This window comes from Anopheles arabiensis, chromosome X (assembly GCF_016920715.1).
Source record: "Anopheles arabiensis isolate DONGOLA chromosome X, AaraD3, whole genome shotgun sequence".
NCBI lineage: Eukaryota > Metazoa > Arthropoda > Insecta > Diptera > Culicidae > Anopheles > Anopheles arabiensis.
Window position 1 is genome coordinate 7,350,090 of NC_053519.1, and position 17,387 is coordinate 7,367,476.

At 50.7% G+C, this 17,387-nt stretch overlaps 2 protein-coding genes across 4 annotated transcripts; one reads left to right on the forward strand and one right to left on the reverse strand.

Annotated features, from left to right (window-relative positions):
* Window positions 1-1,337: 1,337 nt before the first annotated feature.
* On the forward strand, window positions 1,338-3,249 carry LOC120906451 (proteasome activator complex subunit 3). Its single transcript, XM_040318148.1, has 2 exons — window positions 1,338-2,367; window positions 2,448-3,249. Exons 1-2 carry the CDS (start codon window positions 2,164-2,166, stop codon window positions 3,036-3,038), a joined length of 795 nt encoding a protein of 264 aa, XP_040174082.1. The 5' UTR covers window positions 1,338-2,163; the 3' UTR covers window positions 3,039-3,249.
* Window positions 3,250-7,561: 4,312 nt separating this feature from the next.
* On the reverse strand, window positions 7,562-16,342 carry LOC120906496. Of its 3 annotated transcripts, none has more exons than XM_040318227.1 (5): window positions 16,175-16,342; window positions 13,725-14,396; window positions 13,389-13,632; window positions 12,647-13,286; window positions 7,562-9,591 (listed from the first exon to the last, which is right to left on the reverse strand). In XM_040318227.1, exons 2-5 carry the CDS (start codon window positions 14,240-14,242, stop codon window positions 8,000-8,002), a joined length of 2,994 nt encoding a protein of 997 aa, XP_040174161.1. In that variant the 5' UTR covers window positions 14,243-14,396; window positions 16,175-16,342; the 3' UTR covers window positions 7,562-7,999. The 3 variants fall into 3 exon arrangements, with proteins under 3 accessions (XP_040174161.1, XP_040174160.1, XP_040174159.1); XM_040318226.1 differs by lacking the exon at window positions 16,175-16,342 and adding an exon at window positions 14,839-15,225; XM_040318225.1 differs by lacking the exon at window positions 16,175-16,342 and having other exon boundaries at window positions 13,725-15,225.
* Between the last annotated feature and the right edge of the window lie 1,045 nt (window positions 16,343-17,387).

Here is a 17,387-nt window from a genome sequence, read left to right on the forward strand (position 1 = left end):
CTTTCCCTGGAACCGGTACTGACCTTATCTTATCTTATGACTTCAAAAGCTGTGCACGTGTTTGCCCTTCAAGGCGACTTAAATTTAGGTTTGTATTATTTTATATCTGTTTTGGTTTGCCATTCGGATCAAATCGATTAGTTTCTTATGACACAATCCCGTTCCCGTTCCTGTTTTAAAAGTGATCGCAAACCAACCCCGTTCCAGTAATTGAGTTTGAAGCAGGATCTTTTATTATTTTTTTCACGATCAACAACCAAACCTGATTTTGTCAATAATCCAGCTTGCATTTCTTTAGAAGAAATAATACACAACCTGTAACGAACCAGGAAACCGATTCCGAATCTATTCAAGTGATGCACCTGATCTCGAACCTATGGTGATTTTGGACCTGAACGCGCATCTTAGAAGTTATGCGTGTTCCGGATCACTCCTAGTAGGTTCGTACCGTGTCTCAATTGCAACCATCCGAACTAGGCTCAAAATGTTAAACCTACCCAAGCACCACAGATTAAGCTTAAACGACTGGAAAATCTAATATCTATAGAAGAAAAAAAAAACAAAAGCTCCAAAGCTTTACTGGTTTGATCAATCGATGGCGCTTTTCTTGCAATGTGTTTCGTCTAGCCTCATCTAATCATAGTCGCCGTTCTAACTCTAGCGATGCATAACTTCAATGCGAAACCATGTAACAGTACACAGGAAATTATAAAGCTCTCTAAGCAAGGAAGGCTCCGGAGGAACGATCAGAGCCTACCTCCTTCCTCCTCTCCTTTCGGTCGATTTGGTCGAGAATACAGAAGCCCTAATCTAATATCAATGAATCCATTTCGTTCCTTTTCCAAATTAACCTAGTTCCGTGCCCCATTTCCAAACATTTCTTTTTCCAACACCAGAGGTGCCAGGTGTCTAGCGGTACACTATTGATACTGTATCCATGCTGAAATTAGTTCTGTAATTATATACCATTGTAGGTCCTTCCGATCCGTGAACTGTTCCGATCCGAGAACATGACTTCAGCTTCTCCTTCTTCAAAAATCTCATAACGAGCTTATCCAAAAAATGAACACACACTTTTACTTACCCCGGAACAATTTCATTGGCACATCACTGTTCCTAAATTACAATCTAGCCTATGCCGGACCTAAAACAGGATCCGCACCCTTTCTATGCTAAGAACAATATTTCTCGTAAAAATATCGATATAAAAGAAAATAATAACCTTGTTTTCATAGCGAACGCCCAGTGTGCCCTTGTAGCTCTGTCTGACGTTTGTGTTGGCATGCGGTTTCGACGCGTCCCGTCTATGACACCCGATTCAGTGCTCGAACACAAACGGCACGCTGAAAATCACTGAAAAGTGTTCATTTTCTCCGCTCACCCCGGCTAAATTGCGCTTAGCCAGTTGATTGTGTGCCTGCACCGCCAAAAAGGGAAACAATTTCACCCCGCCGAGCACACCCCGGGTGCGTCAAGCACGAGGCCACCGGTTTGAACGCGTTCGAACCTGTCACACCGAAGGGTTGCGTGCATGTTTGTGTATGCGTGCGTGCGTGTGTGCACTGTTCCTTCAACGCCGGAGACACACGGTGTGCGTGTGTGCAGCAAAGCAAAACTCGACGAGCGGTCAGCGACGACGAGCTACTTGGACGCAGGCTTTTCCCTTCTCGGCACAACCGTACACGTTTTTTTGTTGCACTTTTCCTTTGTTGCTGTGCGCTGTCCCCCCGCAGCCGGCTCCCGGTCCAGGTGGCAACCGTTTTGCGACGCAAAATATCACCAGCCAAAGGGTCGTGTACACCAGTGAGCGCCGCGTGGTAGTGTTTCCGCTCGTCGACGCGCCTCCATCCCCTCGACAAGCCAAACACCGTGTGTGTGTGAGTGTGCTGTGTGCCGTGTGCGCGCCGTGTCAGCTTACGTCGTGCCGGGAACCGTTTCCGGAGACCGACAGGCTCGTGCCGGAAGAAACCGGAGCCGGGTGGCAACAGCGCTGAACGGCCTCGAGACTAATTGACGCGTGCACGCGTTCCGCGTTAACGGCGGGGACCATATTGCGCAAGGGCAACACTTCCAGCAACCCCCTCTCACCACCCCCGGGCCGGACCGCACGCCCATCAACCGGCAGCCACCTCGCAGCAATCAACAACACGACGCGACGCAACAATGAGCGAAAGCACATCGACCGCGACGACGTCGGCCGCGAGCAGCGCGGAGGACAACGCGCGCAAGGTGCAACAGTACAAAGACAACCTGATCAGCCGCGCCGAAACACTCATCACGAAAGAGTTTCCCGAGCGGATCGTGCGCCTGAACGCCCTGCTCGACACGCCGCAGTTCTCCGAGCGCAGCTTCACCGACGTCTATCAGGTAGGCCGGCCGGATAACTGCCGCTTAAAAACGGCGCCAATCTTCTATTCCCTTCTATAACCTTCCCTCCCCACTCTTAGGAGCTGAACATTCCAGTCCCGGAACCGATCCTGGTGGAAGGGGAGGAAGGCAGTGAGCGGAAGCGCCCGCGGCTCAACTCGAACACGCCCAGCCCGGCGGCCACGGTCGACGGCAACGGCACGAAGGTGCACGCCCTGCCGACCGGGCGGGTCGAGTGCAACAAACCGATCGGCGAGCTGGTCTGCATCGTGAAGCCGATCATCCGCGCGCTGGTCGAGGACTCGAATCTGCTCAAGATGTGGATCTCCTTCATGATACCGAAGATCGAGGACGGCAACAACTTCGGCGTCTCGATCCAGGAGGACACGCTCGCCGAGATCCAGTCGGTCGAGACGGAGGCGGCCGCCTTCTTCGACCAGATCTCGCGCTACTTCGTGTCGCGCGCGAAGGTCGTGTCGAAGGTGGCCAAATACCCGCACATCGACGACTACCGGCGGGCGGTCGCCGAGCTGGACGAGAAGGAGTTCCTCAGCCTGTGGCTGGTGCTGAGCGAGATCCGGAATCGCTACTGCTCGCTGCACGACATCGTCATCAAGAACATGGAGAAGCTGAAGAAGCCCCGCTCCTCCAATGCGGACAGTTTGTACTAAAAACAACAACAGCATCAAAAATGGGGGAGGGAAAGGGTTTTTGTTGACCTCGGTCACACTGTTCCCACCACTCCCCAGCACTTCCCTACTTCTTTTCTGAAACAAAAACACACACACACACACACACACAAACACACGTGCCAGTGTGTTTGGGCTCCGCTGATCAATCTGACCTGCAAAAGCTGCATCTTGGCGGCGGGCAATTCAAATTCCGCAGTTCACGAAGATATCGCATGACAACACATGCCGGTATGTTCTTACCCTTTCCCGCTATCTATTTCAAGCAATTTACAATTTCCTTTCCTTTGTTTGTTGCGCAAGCGATGACAAGAACAGCAAAAGTGAAATCCCTAATATCATGCAACTCCCGTAAATCCCGTCTCGTAAATCGTAACCACCAGGGAAGCGACAATGATGGTCTGAAGACACGGTGTCTTTGGATTTTTATCACACCATCCACACCCACACACAATTCTATTCAGACCTTCCTCCCCCCTAATACGGGTCCATATGTGTACTCTATACAGCAACGTATTCGGGGTGAATAAAGCAACCTCTAGGATATATTGAAAAAAAAAAAATGTAGCTTTTGCGCGAACGCGTTCACTTCATCGAAAAATCTTGGCCGCTTAGTCGCACGGGTACGGATGTGCGTATATCACCACACACGCGGAAGAGGTTTGTGCTGTGCTAGCTGTTTCAATCCCTAATGGTAGATAGTGTGTTTTATGTTTTAATTTGTGGTTCAGTTTAAATGGCTTTTAAGCTTATTGCTAAGGCACATTTCATTTGCAACACTGCGTACAACATCAGACAACTTCGTTTACTATGGGATAGTCACATAACGGCAATGTAAACTTAAAACATTATTTTCGCTGCTATTTCTAGAATATCGTCAAAATGAGATGAAGCGTAAAATCAGTTGAATTTGCGCCAAAAAAAAAAAAATGAATTAGAATATTTGGGTATTCACAAGACCGCGTTGGCGTAGTTAAGCATACCCTTTAAGTACAATTTGTTGTGATCATTGCAACCTCGCTAGTTTGAAAGCTGGAACCCATGCCTGAAAACAACGAGTTCCAGAGCTTGGTAAGTACTCTTCTGTGCGTCGTCGTGCATGGCCATCAGCGCTTCAATTCTGGGGCGCAAAGTGAGTCTCCCAACAGAAGCAGTCTTCAGTCAACTGTGGAGTGGAGTATGCGAATCGGTTCGCCAGGACAACTAGAAGCGTACTTTGATGCTGATTGGGCTGGTGATAAAACGAACCGAAAGTCGAACACCGGTTTCGTGTTTCATCTCGGAGGACCAAGAGCAGGAGAACTACCACTTACTTATCCGGCGCTACAACCGGTTTGCGGTCTTGGCTTGTCTCAGCAGAGTCCGAAATCTCAGGAGTGTCACGGTCTCGCGCCTTCGTCTGCCAATCCGTTATCCAGGCCTTAATGGTGGACACCTCCACGCCATCCTGTCACCCTAATATGGACCTACCACGCCTCCTCTGTCCTTGTGGACGGCCTAAAAATACTTTACAGGCTGGGTCGTCCATTTCCATGCGTGCACTGCACGACAGTGAGGTCGCCGTACATCTCGTATAGGTCGTCCCCAGCATCTGAGCATCTTCCTCTCGAACGAGGCTAGGAGGGTTTCGTCAGATTTTGACAGCGTCCAGATTAGTGATGGGTAAAGTTGGCAAAAATCCGGAGTCGACTCCGATCCGACTCCGATAAATTCGGAATCGACTCCGGAAGGTAGGTCCGCGCTGCAATATCCGGAGTCATTCGGAATCGTCCGAAAAGGCCCGGAGTCGTCCGGAGTCGTCCAGAATCTCCCGGAGTCGAAGTCGCCCGGAGTCGTCCGGAGTCGTTCGGAGTCGTTCGGAGTCGTTCGGAGTTGTCCGGAGTCACCCGGAGTCGGAGTCGTTCGGAGTCGTTCGGAGTCGTTTGGAGCCGTCGGAGTCGTCTGGAGTCGCCCGGAGTCGGAGTCGTTCGGAGTAGTTCGGAGTCGCTCGGAGTCGTCGGAGTCGTCCGAGTCGTCCGGAGTCGTTCGACTCCAGACGACTCCGGACGACTCCGAACGACTCCGAACGACTCCGGGCGGATCTAGTGGTTCCATTTTGACGGAGTCGGAATCGAACTAACAATAGTCGGAGTCGGATCGGAGTCGTGGGTGCGCTCCATAAAGCCCATCACTAGTCCAGATCTCAGAGGTGTATGTGAGTACCGGTACTATATAGGTACTACAAGTTCTTTGAGGCGAACTGATTTTTCACCAGTTGGCAGTCAACAACCCTGCGCAGAACTCAGTTTCCATGCTATTGTCGATACGTAAGTTTGGATTTGTTGTTGGTAGGGACGCTGTTGTTGCCACCATCAGTTTGGTCTTTGGCTCGATTATCTGCAATCCGAGGTTCTCTGCCGCCTGCTCGATCCCTTGGTAGGATTCTGCTACATAGGAGAGCCGCAGACCAATGATATCTTTATCATCCACGTATGCCAGGATCTGGGTTGACTTATAAAAGACGGTTCCCGTAGTCTCCACCCTCGAGTCACGGATGGCCCCGCTCTAGTGCTAAGTTTAATAGGATAACCAAGGCAAGCCCTCCTCTCTGGCGCAGACCTTTGGTGGTAGCAAAAGGCCCAGAGAGTTTTTCATCCACCTTCACCTGGCAAGTGACGTTGGTCATCAGTTATCAGTTAAGCCTGAATTCCAAAAGAGCTCATAGCGTCGTATAGTTTTACCCTGGCTATGCTATCATATGCAGCTTTGAAGTCGTTGAAGAGATGGTACGTGTCGTGTCAGTATTTTGCCATCTTCTCCAAGATCTGCCACATGGTGAAGATCTGATGATTTCTCGTGTCGGAATCCTCTTTGATAGTTTCCGATTATCCGATTATTCCGATTTTATAGGTGGTATTGAGCCGGTCTCGTAGTACAGTCGTCAACTCGTACGACTTAACAACATGCCCGTCATGGGTTCGATCCCCAAATAGACCGTGCCGCCATACGAAGGTTTGACTATCCTGCTATGGGGGGAAATCAATTAGTCACTGAAAGCCAAAGCCCACTAGTGGTACAGGCAAGCCTTGACCGACAACGGTTGTTGAGCCAAAAGAAGAAAGAAGAAGAATTCAACACCGTAATACCCCTGTAGTCGTTGCAGTCCAACCTGTCTCCCTTCTTGTATACGGGGTAGATGATGCCGAGATTCCAATGACAAGGCATCGATTCGCTATCCCACACCTCAGTAACAATTTGATGAAGCTCGTTTTCTAGTCGTACACCTCCATCCTTAACCAGTTCAGCTGCGATTCCGTCGGTGTCGAATGCCTTGCTATTTTTGGGTTTCGTCGATGCTAGATGGCAATAGGATAACACTATCTGCTAATGGAGCCTCTAGCTGTTCGTTAAACTGTTCGTTGAGTCATTCTTCAAAGTACCTAACCCACCGCGAAAGGACCTCTGGAAGGTTACTAACTTGATCTTCATCCTTGTAGCGACAGCAGGGTACGTTAGGTGTAACGTTGTCTCGGTGTCCTGCTATCGCTTGGTAAAGCTTTCGTATTGGTCCGTACGCCTCTCTGACTTGCTCGAGTTCCCGCATATTTTGCTCTTCTCACTGCTGCATCCCCATACACCTTTTATTTCCAAAACAACAAAACTTATTCAAACTTATTTAACTTCACGTAGCAGATGCACGGCATGTTCGGGTATGCCGGTCGTACAGAGTAAGGTGTAAATTTGGTTATTTAGAAAACATTAAAGGGACATTTTAGTCAACGTGTTGTTGCTCAGGAGTGTCCAAGAACCCTGGGGAATAAAATTTGGCATTCTTTAGCCAATATGTTTTGTGAATTGTCTGTTCAAAACATCCTCTTAGATCATTTAAACAGCCAAATCGCATGTGCAACTCACGTAAACTTTTATTTTGAAGCGACACACAAGTATGACAGGACTAGCAAAGTATGCATTTTAAAGAAACAACTCTTTTTGTGGAGACTACATCTTGGAGGGATTTCACTGTACTGAAAACTGTTACAAATTGTAAAATGCATGGAAAGGAACAAAAGGTAAGAGTAATATATATGTTTACAGCAAACCCAAAGATACTAAAACTTGGCTAATCAAGAATGGATATTTTTGTTTTTTGACCCCCGGACAAATCTGATTCAGAATGACTCCAGAGGACTCCAAACGACTCCGACCCCGAACGACTCTGGATGACTCTGGATGACTCTGGACGACTCTGGACGACTCCGGGCGGATTGGAGTCGTGGGTGCGCTCCAGAGAGCACATCACTAGTACACGGCTCTATGTGAATCGATGCCGATCCAAAGGCGGAGAAAGATGAACCAAGCGACGAACCCGATCGTGACGTAGGTCAGTGCGGCATAAGAAAACAGGGGCATGTTATGACGCTCAGATCGCCTGTATCGTCCAGAGGAAGCTCGTTGGCCAAATAAAGTAACGCCGGATTTACCATAATTAACCACTGGGACGGACAATGAATATAGGCCCTGTTGTATATACTCCGGATATATGAAATTCTTTATTTCGCTTCATATGCACGTTCGTTGCAGTTACACAGGACAAAAAAAATAGAAGCATAATATACATAACAACTAGGAACCGCCAGTAGCGGGGTATCGTCGAGCGGGGACGCACACTCGCACACTCACACACACACACACACACACACACGCACACGAACACACATACACACTAGCGCGGACTCATCTCCGCCCGTCCCTAACGAATATCGTAATCCTAACGTGTAAATAGGTTGTATACATGTATAAAAAAAACAAACAAACAAACATATTCCGTAGATGAATGTATGCGTGGGCAGTGTGTATGTGTATGTGTTTGGTTTACAGGGGGAGGGTGGGGAGGCGGTGAAGATACAAAAGGGAAAATGCTATCACATCGTAAAAGAAAAGGTTGCGCAGCCGCCCATGATGCTTTACCGCGATCGGGCGGCCGCCTTCCGTGCGCCGGCCGTACTGGCGGCTACCGCATCCCTGCCCTCCTCGTACACGAGCGGTATGAAGCGGGTGTAGTGCTGGCGGCCGCTGCCGACCGCCCCGTCCGGTGCCAGCGTGCGCCCCATCGGCCGGAAGGTGGGCAGTGCGATCCGTATCTCGGTGCTGGTGGTTGGCGGTTCGGTTGGCGGCGGCGGCGGCGTGCTTGTCCCTGGGGCCGGACTGCTGCCGGTGGCTGGGGGCGGTGCGCCACTGGCCTCCGAGTGGCGGGCGGGCGACATCAGCAGCAGCTCGGGGACGCTCGTCGCAACCGTCGCTTCGTCGGTGGCGGCGTCGGGCGGTGCCGCCAGCTTGGGCAGGAGGCCGTTCGTCCCGTCCGTCCCGTTGCCGCTGAACAGGGCGTCCCAGGTGCGGCGGGCGTACCGCTCCGCCCGCTCGAAGAACGACACCAGCCGGGAGGGAAACAGCTGCACGGTTTGGGCGGTCGGTGGCAGCAGCGGCTGCTGGCCGGGGGCAGTCGAATCCTGCTGCTCCTGCTGGCCCGGCAGCACGGCGTCGGAGAAGGAGCGCTTTTCGTTCACGTGCACGGACTGGGGCGAGTGGCGCGGTATGCTGATCGCGACCGGCGTCCAGGAGAAGTGGTCGTGCCCGGCAGGATGCTTCGAGCCGACTGTCAGCTCATCGATCGAGCTTTTCGGTGGCTTGGGTGGTGCTGGCGGTAGCGGTGCTGCTGCTGCTGCTGCCGGTCCGCTAGCCCCGACGACGGTGTGGGCGGTGTGCGCCGGGTGGTTCAGCTCTTCGGCCGCCCGGCACTCGATGCCGTCCTCGTCCGGCTCGTCCAGCGTGTGCAGCAGTATCGACTGCAGCTCGATGCGCACCGGCACGTCCGCCTGCAGCGTGAGCGTCGCGCACGACCCGTACGTCCGCTGGTCGTCCGCGGTCAGCAGGATCGGGCCGATGCGCCACAGCTGCTTGCCGACGCTCGAGCGCTGCCACCAGCCGCCCCGGTACGGCCGGTACGTGATCGTGAGGGCCCGCGGCCGGTGGCCCAGCGCCGGATGCGGCACCAGTATCGTCGTCAGCCACTGGCCGGCATGGAACTCGCGGTCCTCCCGCGCCTCGTCCAGATGGAACGTCTCGTTGAAGGTGAGCAGGGGCGGGGCGGCGGCCCCACCGCCACCGCCGCTCGGCTGCCCGTCCTCGATCCCGTTGCCGGTGTCGCCGCCCTCGAGCGTCAGCTCGAACCGGCCGACCGTGCGCAGCGGCAGCTCGTCCGGCGCGTTACGCAGCCGCAGCCGGAACTGGTTCGCGCAGTACGGCTCCTCGTCGCGCGTGCGCAGGTACAGCTGGCCGTACCCGCCCACGTCCCGGCTGGTCGCGTAATAGCCCATGCGGCCGCAGGCGGACCGGGCCGTCCCGTTGCCGCAGTCGAAGCACTCGCCCGCCGCAAACTGGTCGTAGCTTTCGCACGGGAAGGCGGGAAAGTGGCAGCGCGGCGCGACCGAGTCGATGAAGAACTTGTACGCCCGCCGGTGATTGCACAGCGACCGACCCTCGACCGTCGTCGGCGGTGCTGGAGAATGCCGGAACAGCGGAAAATGGAGAATGAGAGAAAGAGAGAGAGAGGAATTGAGTCACACAGTGTTTCGTGTGATGCAAGCGGTGCGGGGGCCCTCGGGATGGGAAAGCCAGTGGTCGTGACCGTTTACAGCACGCAGCAAGGCGGAAAGTTGGGTTTTGGTCGTTTTTTTTCTTTTCTTTCTAGAAATTCCTGTCCCTCCTTCTGCCCCCCAGGCGAAGGAGGAAGTAATTAGTTTTAACAAAATTGCAATTGCCTTTCGGAGCAATTCCATTGTGGCGCTGGAGTGTTAAAGTGTCCGTAACGGACTGTTGGCTTCTTTTTTTGTTTTGTTTTGGAGAGTGGAAAATTCGGGCGTCGGCTTCAGATTTGAAGATAGCCGAATACAGTCGTTGACACTGCTTTATTACTAAGCTCCCTCTGAAGGTCACCGTTTTATGGCATTATGCATCAATTTTTACTTCCAAGGTACCTTTTGTAACACCTAGTATCTAAATATCATTAGATATTTCAGTTGATCTAAGAAAACTTGTATGTTACATGTCAAAGGCATGAAGTGGAGTACCTCATTTTATTACTTTCTTGTGAAATAGCTGAGTAAATTCCAACAAATACCTTTAACAGAACGAATTTCATTCAACTCATTTAAGAATTCTGAATTCTTGGCGGAGATTAGCAGAACTCACTTAAAGCGGATCAATTCATTTGTGCTTTCAATGACTCTCTCGAGTGATAATTCCTAATGAGTGATAGTAGCTCACAATGTAGGAACTCATTCCAGAAGTGAGAAATAACTCTTTTGGAAGGTAAATCTATTTATCGATTGTTTCCGCGCTCCACCTCCACTAGCAGCACTCACTCTGTTGTCGTTTTGCTTAACTCTTAAAGATAGTGTGAGTTGAAGATTGAACTCAACGTTCTAGTTTCTTCGCCCGCAAACAATGCATACGATTGAGCGATTATTTCCGTCACGCTTCTTCTTATTCTTTGATGTGAGAGGTTATATCACGGTTCGGTAAGGGAATTCAGCTTCTTGGGCCTTCTCCTTACTATTCCGCTGTTGTAATGTGATCCTCCAACCACAATAGGTTTAGGACCGGCAACTTAGGCCATACATCCAATTCCATCACGCTTGATTGGAGCTTACAAAAATTGGCAGCGAAAATTGTGAAAGTCAAAGATGAGATTCTGAGAGATGTTCCGACGTCGACTTAAATATTGCTAAGCAAGAAAGCTTTATTTGCAACTAACCTATTCTTTAAGTTTCGAAGATTTCGATAGGAATGTGTCGTCTAAGAACTCCAGAGTAGATTCAAGTCAGCCGTTCTTGATATCAAAACGATGTTTTGGCAGTTTTGAAATCAAATATTTTAGTTATCGGCTATGAAAAGTATTAATATACCGTTTGAAATTCATTTAAACGCCATTGGAACCAAATTTGAGTTACCAAAATGCAAAAGAGCGATGATTCAATCAAATCATCATTCGCCCGTTCGCAATTTTGTGAGCGTATTTGAAGGACATCTCCGAGAACTGAAAAGCCCACATATTAGCATCATAGAGACCATTCGCATTTGGTGAAATTGTAAATATTTGGTGACTGAGTGACAAAACATCAGGCGACTCTGGTGAGTCGTTTCAGTGCAACAGGCAAAATAATTCCTTAGAACTCACCACCTCTCTAAGCTCTTTAAGGCCGCGGGGCCATGGGGTTTCTCAACGCTCATTTTCTCAAGCACTCATGAGTGCTTTTGAGAAACCTACATTGTCAATGTTTGTCGAATTGCCACAAAATCGGTTTGAGAATCTTTGAGAATCTTTGAGAAAGTTAACGATACAGCGATCGCCTAACTGAAATATGAGCAATTGTGCTATTGTCATTTTCGGTAATCGCTGTGGAAAATGTATTCAATGTTGATAATTGAAAAAGTTAAAAAAAAAACAAAAAACCAAAATTATCAAAAACTTATTTTCTAACTAAAGCTCCAAATAAAGCTTGAGTGGCTTAATCAGTTTCTCAGAGTGAGAAAAATTGACGACGGCCGCGAGGTCGCGTCTGAGAACAAGTTTTCAGTGCTTGAGAAACTTAAATGAGTGCTTCAGAATGTGTTCTCAGCTTGAGAAAACCCCGTGGGCTTGTTCGGAATAGAATCTTAAGGCGCGGAGTTATCGAGTTTCTCAACGCTCATTTTCTCAAGCACTCATGAGTGCTTTTGAGAGATCTACGTTCTCACAACAATTATAGAATCGACACAATATTGCTTTGCGAATCTTTTGAGAATCTTTGAGAATGTTGATGATGCGGTTATCGGTGATTACGTTGCAAATTGTTTCCAATGTTTATAATTGAAAACGTTTAACAAAAACATGCGATCAAACACTCATTTTCTAACTAAAGCTCCAAATAAAGCTTGAGTAGCAATAGCAGTTTCTCAGAGTGAGAAAAAAACTGACGACAGCCTCGGGTTTGCGTCTGTACTTAAATGAGTGCTTGAGAATGTTTTCGCAGCTTCAGAATGCCCATGACCCCGCGGCCTTACAGTCACTCTTTTGTGAGTTTCATTTAAAAAAAAAAAACAATTTAAATCATGTCCATGTCCAAATTCAGCCTGGCAGCTTCACGAGTCTTCGATTTAACGACAATAAAGTGAGCTGGAATCGATCCGAAAGAGCGTTAAGAGTGAGTTACCCATTTTACGCCCGTGAATCGAAACACAAACTAAAAGAGGTGCAAAAACACCGTTTCTAGGGGCATGATTCGTCCCGCTCGGTGGACTGATTGCTGTCACCTTCACGGAGGATTAAATACCTCCCCAGCCCTCTCCTCTGCTACCCTGCAGTACCGTTAGCCCGGCTCGGCCCTGACCAAACCGCGTTTGCGTTGCGTTTGTCGCGGGAAGGCCATCGAGTTTAATTGGATCGCCAGACGCGGGCTAGAATCGGACGCGCGATCGCGATCTCCAAATGAGGCCACACACACACACACACACACACACACACACACACACACACACACACACACACAGACAGTGTCATTACAGTCACTTACCCCAGATAATGTCCGTGACGGCGCCGACGAACAGATTGGTGCAGCCGTGCTGCACCCGCCCCCCGTTCGGGTAGTAGTCGACCGTGCCCATCGGCTGCCAGGAGCCGAGCCCGCCGAGTATGAGGTTCTCGCCGTTCGAGTGTATCACGTCCACGTACCGGGCGTCCCCCGCGTCCAGCCGCACCTCGGGCGGCTGCGCCTCGAACAGTGGCCCCGCCGGATCCAGGCCGGTAATGCGCCACAGCCCAGCCCGGCTGGCGGGCCGCTCCGTGCCCGGGTGCGCCGACGGGTTGCCCGCCCGCGCCGTACGCTGCAACTCATCGGCATCCGCCTCCTGCTCCCCGCCGTCGTGCTCCTCCTTCTCCTTCTCCTTCTCCTCCTGCTCCTGCTCGCCCGTCTCCATCTGCTCCTCCTGCTCCGAGGGGGTGGAGAATTCGGCCCCCGCAAAGCCGGCCACGTGCGACCCGAGGCTGAAGCCGATCAGGTGCACGCGCGACAACCGCAGCCCGTTGTGCGTGCGGAGCAGCCGCAACAGCAGCGCTAATTGCCGCCCGACCAGCCGCGTGTTGGCGGCGGCGCGCACGTAATTCGGCAGCTTCGCGCCATTCTCCCAGTCGACGCAGATCACGGTACAGTTTTCCTGCGCAAGCAAAAAAAAAAAGGAAAAAGGAAAGCAGAAGGTTGTGTAAGTGGGTGGGCTGCAAAAAAAAAGGAAAAAAGGAATGGAAAAAAAATGACTCACCACTGCCATCAGGGCGGTGCGCATCTCGTAGATCCACACCAGGCCACAGTTGGAGCCGAACCCGTGCACGATCACGCGCACCGTCCGGTTGCTCAGGTCGCCGAACGTTTGCAGCAGCGTGGAGGACGTGCCGGTCGCGACCGGGATCGACACGGTGTCGTTCGTCCCGTTCGCCCAGTAGGCGGCACCGAACCCGGCCACCACCAGCTCCTCGTACGTGAACTCGATCAGCGGCTTTTCGCTGCTGCAAATGGCGCAATGCAATAAAAAGGGGGGGGGGGGGGGGAATTTAGGTCTCCTGTTTGGTGTGTTAACTGGGTCCTGTAGCAATCTTACCGGTGGGTGGTGGTGTACACCAGGAAGCGCGTGCTGACCTCCGCCGGCGAGGACGGCAGCATCTCCGGCAGGTGCTCCGTCTCGTGGAAGCACCCGAGCGGCCCGTAGCAGACGACGGACGCGTCCGGATCGTCCCCGCCGTCGTCCGGGTCGGTGGGCCCGTCCGGACCGAGCGTTTCGTTCCTCAGGCCGCCCTCCTTCGGGTCGGCCCGCTTGCGGCGGCGGCGGCGCCGCTGCTCGGGGCGCTGCAGCTCCGACTCGTCGGGCGGGTCGGCCGTACCGGGCTCGGCCACCGCCGGGCGGCCATGCTGGTGCAGCGTTTGGCGCCAGGACGCGATCGACTGCTGGGCGGCGAGCACCTGCTCCCGCTCCTGGGCCAGCTCGAAGGCGTCACGCCGGGACAGCAGCTGCTGCGGTTGATGCAGTGATTTGGCGGATTTGGCGGACGGTTCGTTGGCGTGCGTGCTGCTGCAGGTGCACGCCACCAGCAGCAGGAAGGCCCACACTAGCCGAGCCATCTGTTTTAGCGGCGTTGCGAGGCGCAGGCAGTTCAGGGAGCGACGGCACACAGAGCACGGCCGCCACAGATGCGTCTATCCATAAATCGAACTGCAATAACGGACCACAACTAACTGATTCACGTACACGACGATCGCACACGACACCACCAAGCTAAACACACGCACACATAAAAAAACAGACCCTTGTGGTTGACTATTTTCCCCTTCTCTCGCTCTCTCTCTCTCTTTGATGGGGTGCTGCTGTTCACCTGGCCTTTGTTTTGATTTTCTGTTTTTTGTTTTGTTTTTTTCGGAGTAGACCCCCGCCCCGCGTGACACAATTTTGTAATCTTCCCACAGGGGCTGCCCCTTTCTTGTTGCCCTAATAAATAAATTTAAAAAAAAAAACACACACTTTTGACGAGGGTTCGTCGCTTGCTCGTCGGCGTGCTGCTGAATCGCCGTTGCGTTGATGGCCGACGGCGGTGGGTTGATCGTAGCGGGTAAAGAATAGATCACAGAAGAAGAGGCGGCGGAAAAACAAAACGGGTTTTTCGCTTCGCTCCCCGAGCTTTCCACCACTCTGTGTGTGTGTGTATGTTTCCTCTGTTTACCGTTTGCCGACTAGCGGGCCGCACACTAAATCCTCAAGCACACAACGGAGCGCCAGCACAATTGCTCCCACACTGCACAACGCAACTGTTACAACTTGCTAAAAAAATTAAAAAAAACACACACACACAACCAACTCGCACCCTGCTTGAAGGACATTCACTACGTCGCGCGGTACGATCGATTTCAGTAAATGGGAAGGGGGTGGGATGCGCTCTGTGATGGTGATTCAGGTGAAAGAGCGGTTTTGGCTTTGGTTTGGCGCTGGTACGGCGGGAGAGCGCTTTCACTTAAGCGCACCAAACGCGGGCTGAATTGGCAGTGGCATGACCAAACTGCTGGAGGCACACAACCCCCTGAGCCAAACCCACCGTCCACCGTGTGCCAGTGCCGCGCCGGACACGCAAGGGAAGGGTGGAATAGTCCACTGACATACAGAGAGAGAGAGAGAGCGAGAGAGAAATAGAGAAAGAGAGAGAGAGATCTAGAGAAAGGGAGAGAGCATGATCGTACGGTACATTTCATACGCTTGTTAGTTCTCCCCCCATCGCGACTGTCTTGCTCACTCTCTTGCGCGCGAGCGCTCTGTCTCTTTCTCCCCCTCTCTCTCTCTCTCTCTCTCTCTCTCTATGTTCTATCCTGCTCGCGCGTTAAACGCGTTCGGCTAGGCGTGATGCTGCTGCACAATTCCAAAAACGGAGTGGTTTCACACACCTTTCAGCCGTTGTTGTTGTTGTGCCCACGCTCCCACACTGCACTCCCCGCTCCTCTAGTACCCCCGATCAGCACTGTGAGGGAGAGAGAGAGAGCGGGAAAGCACCAGTAGCGACCAGTTGCATAAAGCCACGGGAAAGCACGGCGCTGACGGGAAGCTGCCCCGTACACGAAAGATGCCAACGCGCTGGCAGGCGACGAACCCGTGAAATTGTTGAACGGTGTGTGTATTTTTTTAATGGTTTTCTCTTATTGTTTTTTGTTGTTGATGTTGTTGTTGTTTGTATTCGCCCCGCTCGGGAAACTTCCGGACACTTTTTTTTTTAATTTCACGCCAGTAAAGAGTAGCGGGAGTAATGGGAGAATTGGGTCCGGTTTACTGATTTCACGACCCGCACGAGGTCGACCGGCCCAATATATGGGTCAGCTTGGGTGGAAAAATACCGCACTTTAAAATTCGCAAAATACGAACCATCGCTCCCCACCGCACCCAGTGAAACGTTACCGTTCGTTGGCACTGCGCTTTCACATCTTTCACTGCTGGGAAATGTCGTTTTTTTTTTTGTTTGTCGTGGTCGCGGTCCCCAATCGATGGCTATCGAATTGATTCGGAAAAATTCAAACCTTCTTTTGGGAGAGAATAAAGTCGATCTACACTAAGCTTGTCTCTATGGCTCTGTGTGTGCGTGCGCGTTTGTGTGGGAGTGTTTTATTGCTTCAATTTTTCGGTAGGTCAGGTTTTGACCGATCAACGATGGGGATGCGTTGGGGAGGGGAAGGAGCGGCGGAGGGTTTCGAAAGAAATGGTGGAAAAGCAATGTAGTAAAGAGAGAGAAACAAAACGAAAACTAAAGACATGCCCACATCCCCCATTACCCTTCACTGCTCTAGTTTATAGCGCTGAGTTGAAGCTTCAGTGGAACGATGTTTTCGGGGTATAAGTAAGGCTCAGCCCTCGGGAAAAGGAAAAATCAACCCTTTGCGTTACATGGTAGAGTCGTTGCATGCTCTTTAGAAAAAAAAAAAATAATTAAATTAAAAACATATATTTCAAGCTGTGATGAAAATAAAAGCTAATTGTTTGGAGATCTTCTAGATTCTTCTAAATTTCCGAGCAAAAATCTATAAGCATGATCGGTGTGGTCAGATACACGCGTATCAACATCAGCGACCATTACTCGAATCTCATATGCTTCAGTGCTGGTGATTTATATTGGAGTTTAGTAATTACACAATCGTATCGCTGTTCTAGTTCTAGCGATAAACCTTTTCGCGTCTGCTAAACGAAGTGTTTCTATATTCCATTTAGGTAGAGAGCATGAGTCGTTTAGAACCCGTTTAGTGGTCGTTTAGTGGACTTGTGGCACTTGGGGGTCTTACCAATAAGGGAGCGGATTAATAAATACATAAGTAAATACTTTTTTATTATTATTTGATTTTTTTATAATTTTAATAACTTCTAATTGATAATTGGCAAACTCTCATTAGTATACAATAAAATAAAACAATTACTTTAAACTTTTTAGATACACGTGAACTACCAATTAATCCAATCTTTATTAACGATTATTGAACTTTTTTTTAATTATTGTTAAATATTGCTTTTCTTGCTGTCATTTTTTTTCTTCTTTTGCCTCAACAACCGTTGACAGTCAAGGCCTGCATGTACCACTTGTCGACTTGGCTTTCAGTGACTTATGGATTACCCCCCACAGCAGAATAGTCAGTCCTACGTATGGCGGCATGGTCCATTTGGGGCTTGAGCCAATTACGGGCATGTTGTTACAAGTTGACGACTGTACTACGAGACCGGCTATCACATACAAATAATAAATAA

Coding starts and splice junctions, on each gene's coding strand:
- LOC120906451 (XM_040318148.1), top strand. CDS start 2,164: ATGAGCGAAAGCACATCGACCGCGACGACGTCGGCCGCGAGCAGCGCG. Junction 2,368..2,447: donor GCTTCACCGACGTCTATCAG/GTAGGCCGGCCG, acceptor CCCCACTCTTAG/GAGCTGAACATTCCAGTCCC.
- LOC120906496 (XM_040318227.1), bottom strand. CDS start 14,242: ATGGCTCGGCTAGTGTGGGCCTTCCTGCTGCTGGTGGCGTGCACCTGC. Junction 13,287..13,388: donor GCACCGCCCTGATGGCAGTG/GTGAGTCATTTT, acceptor TTGCTTGCGCAG/GAAAACTGTACCGTGATCTG. Junction 9,592..12,646: donor CGTCACGGACATTATCTGGG/GTAAGTGACTGT, acceptor GGCATTCTCCAG/CACCGCCGACGACGGTCGAG.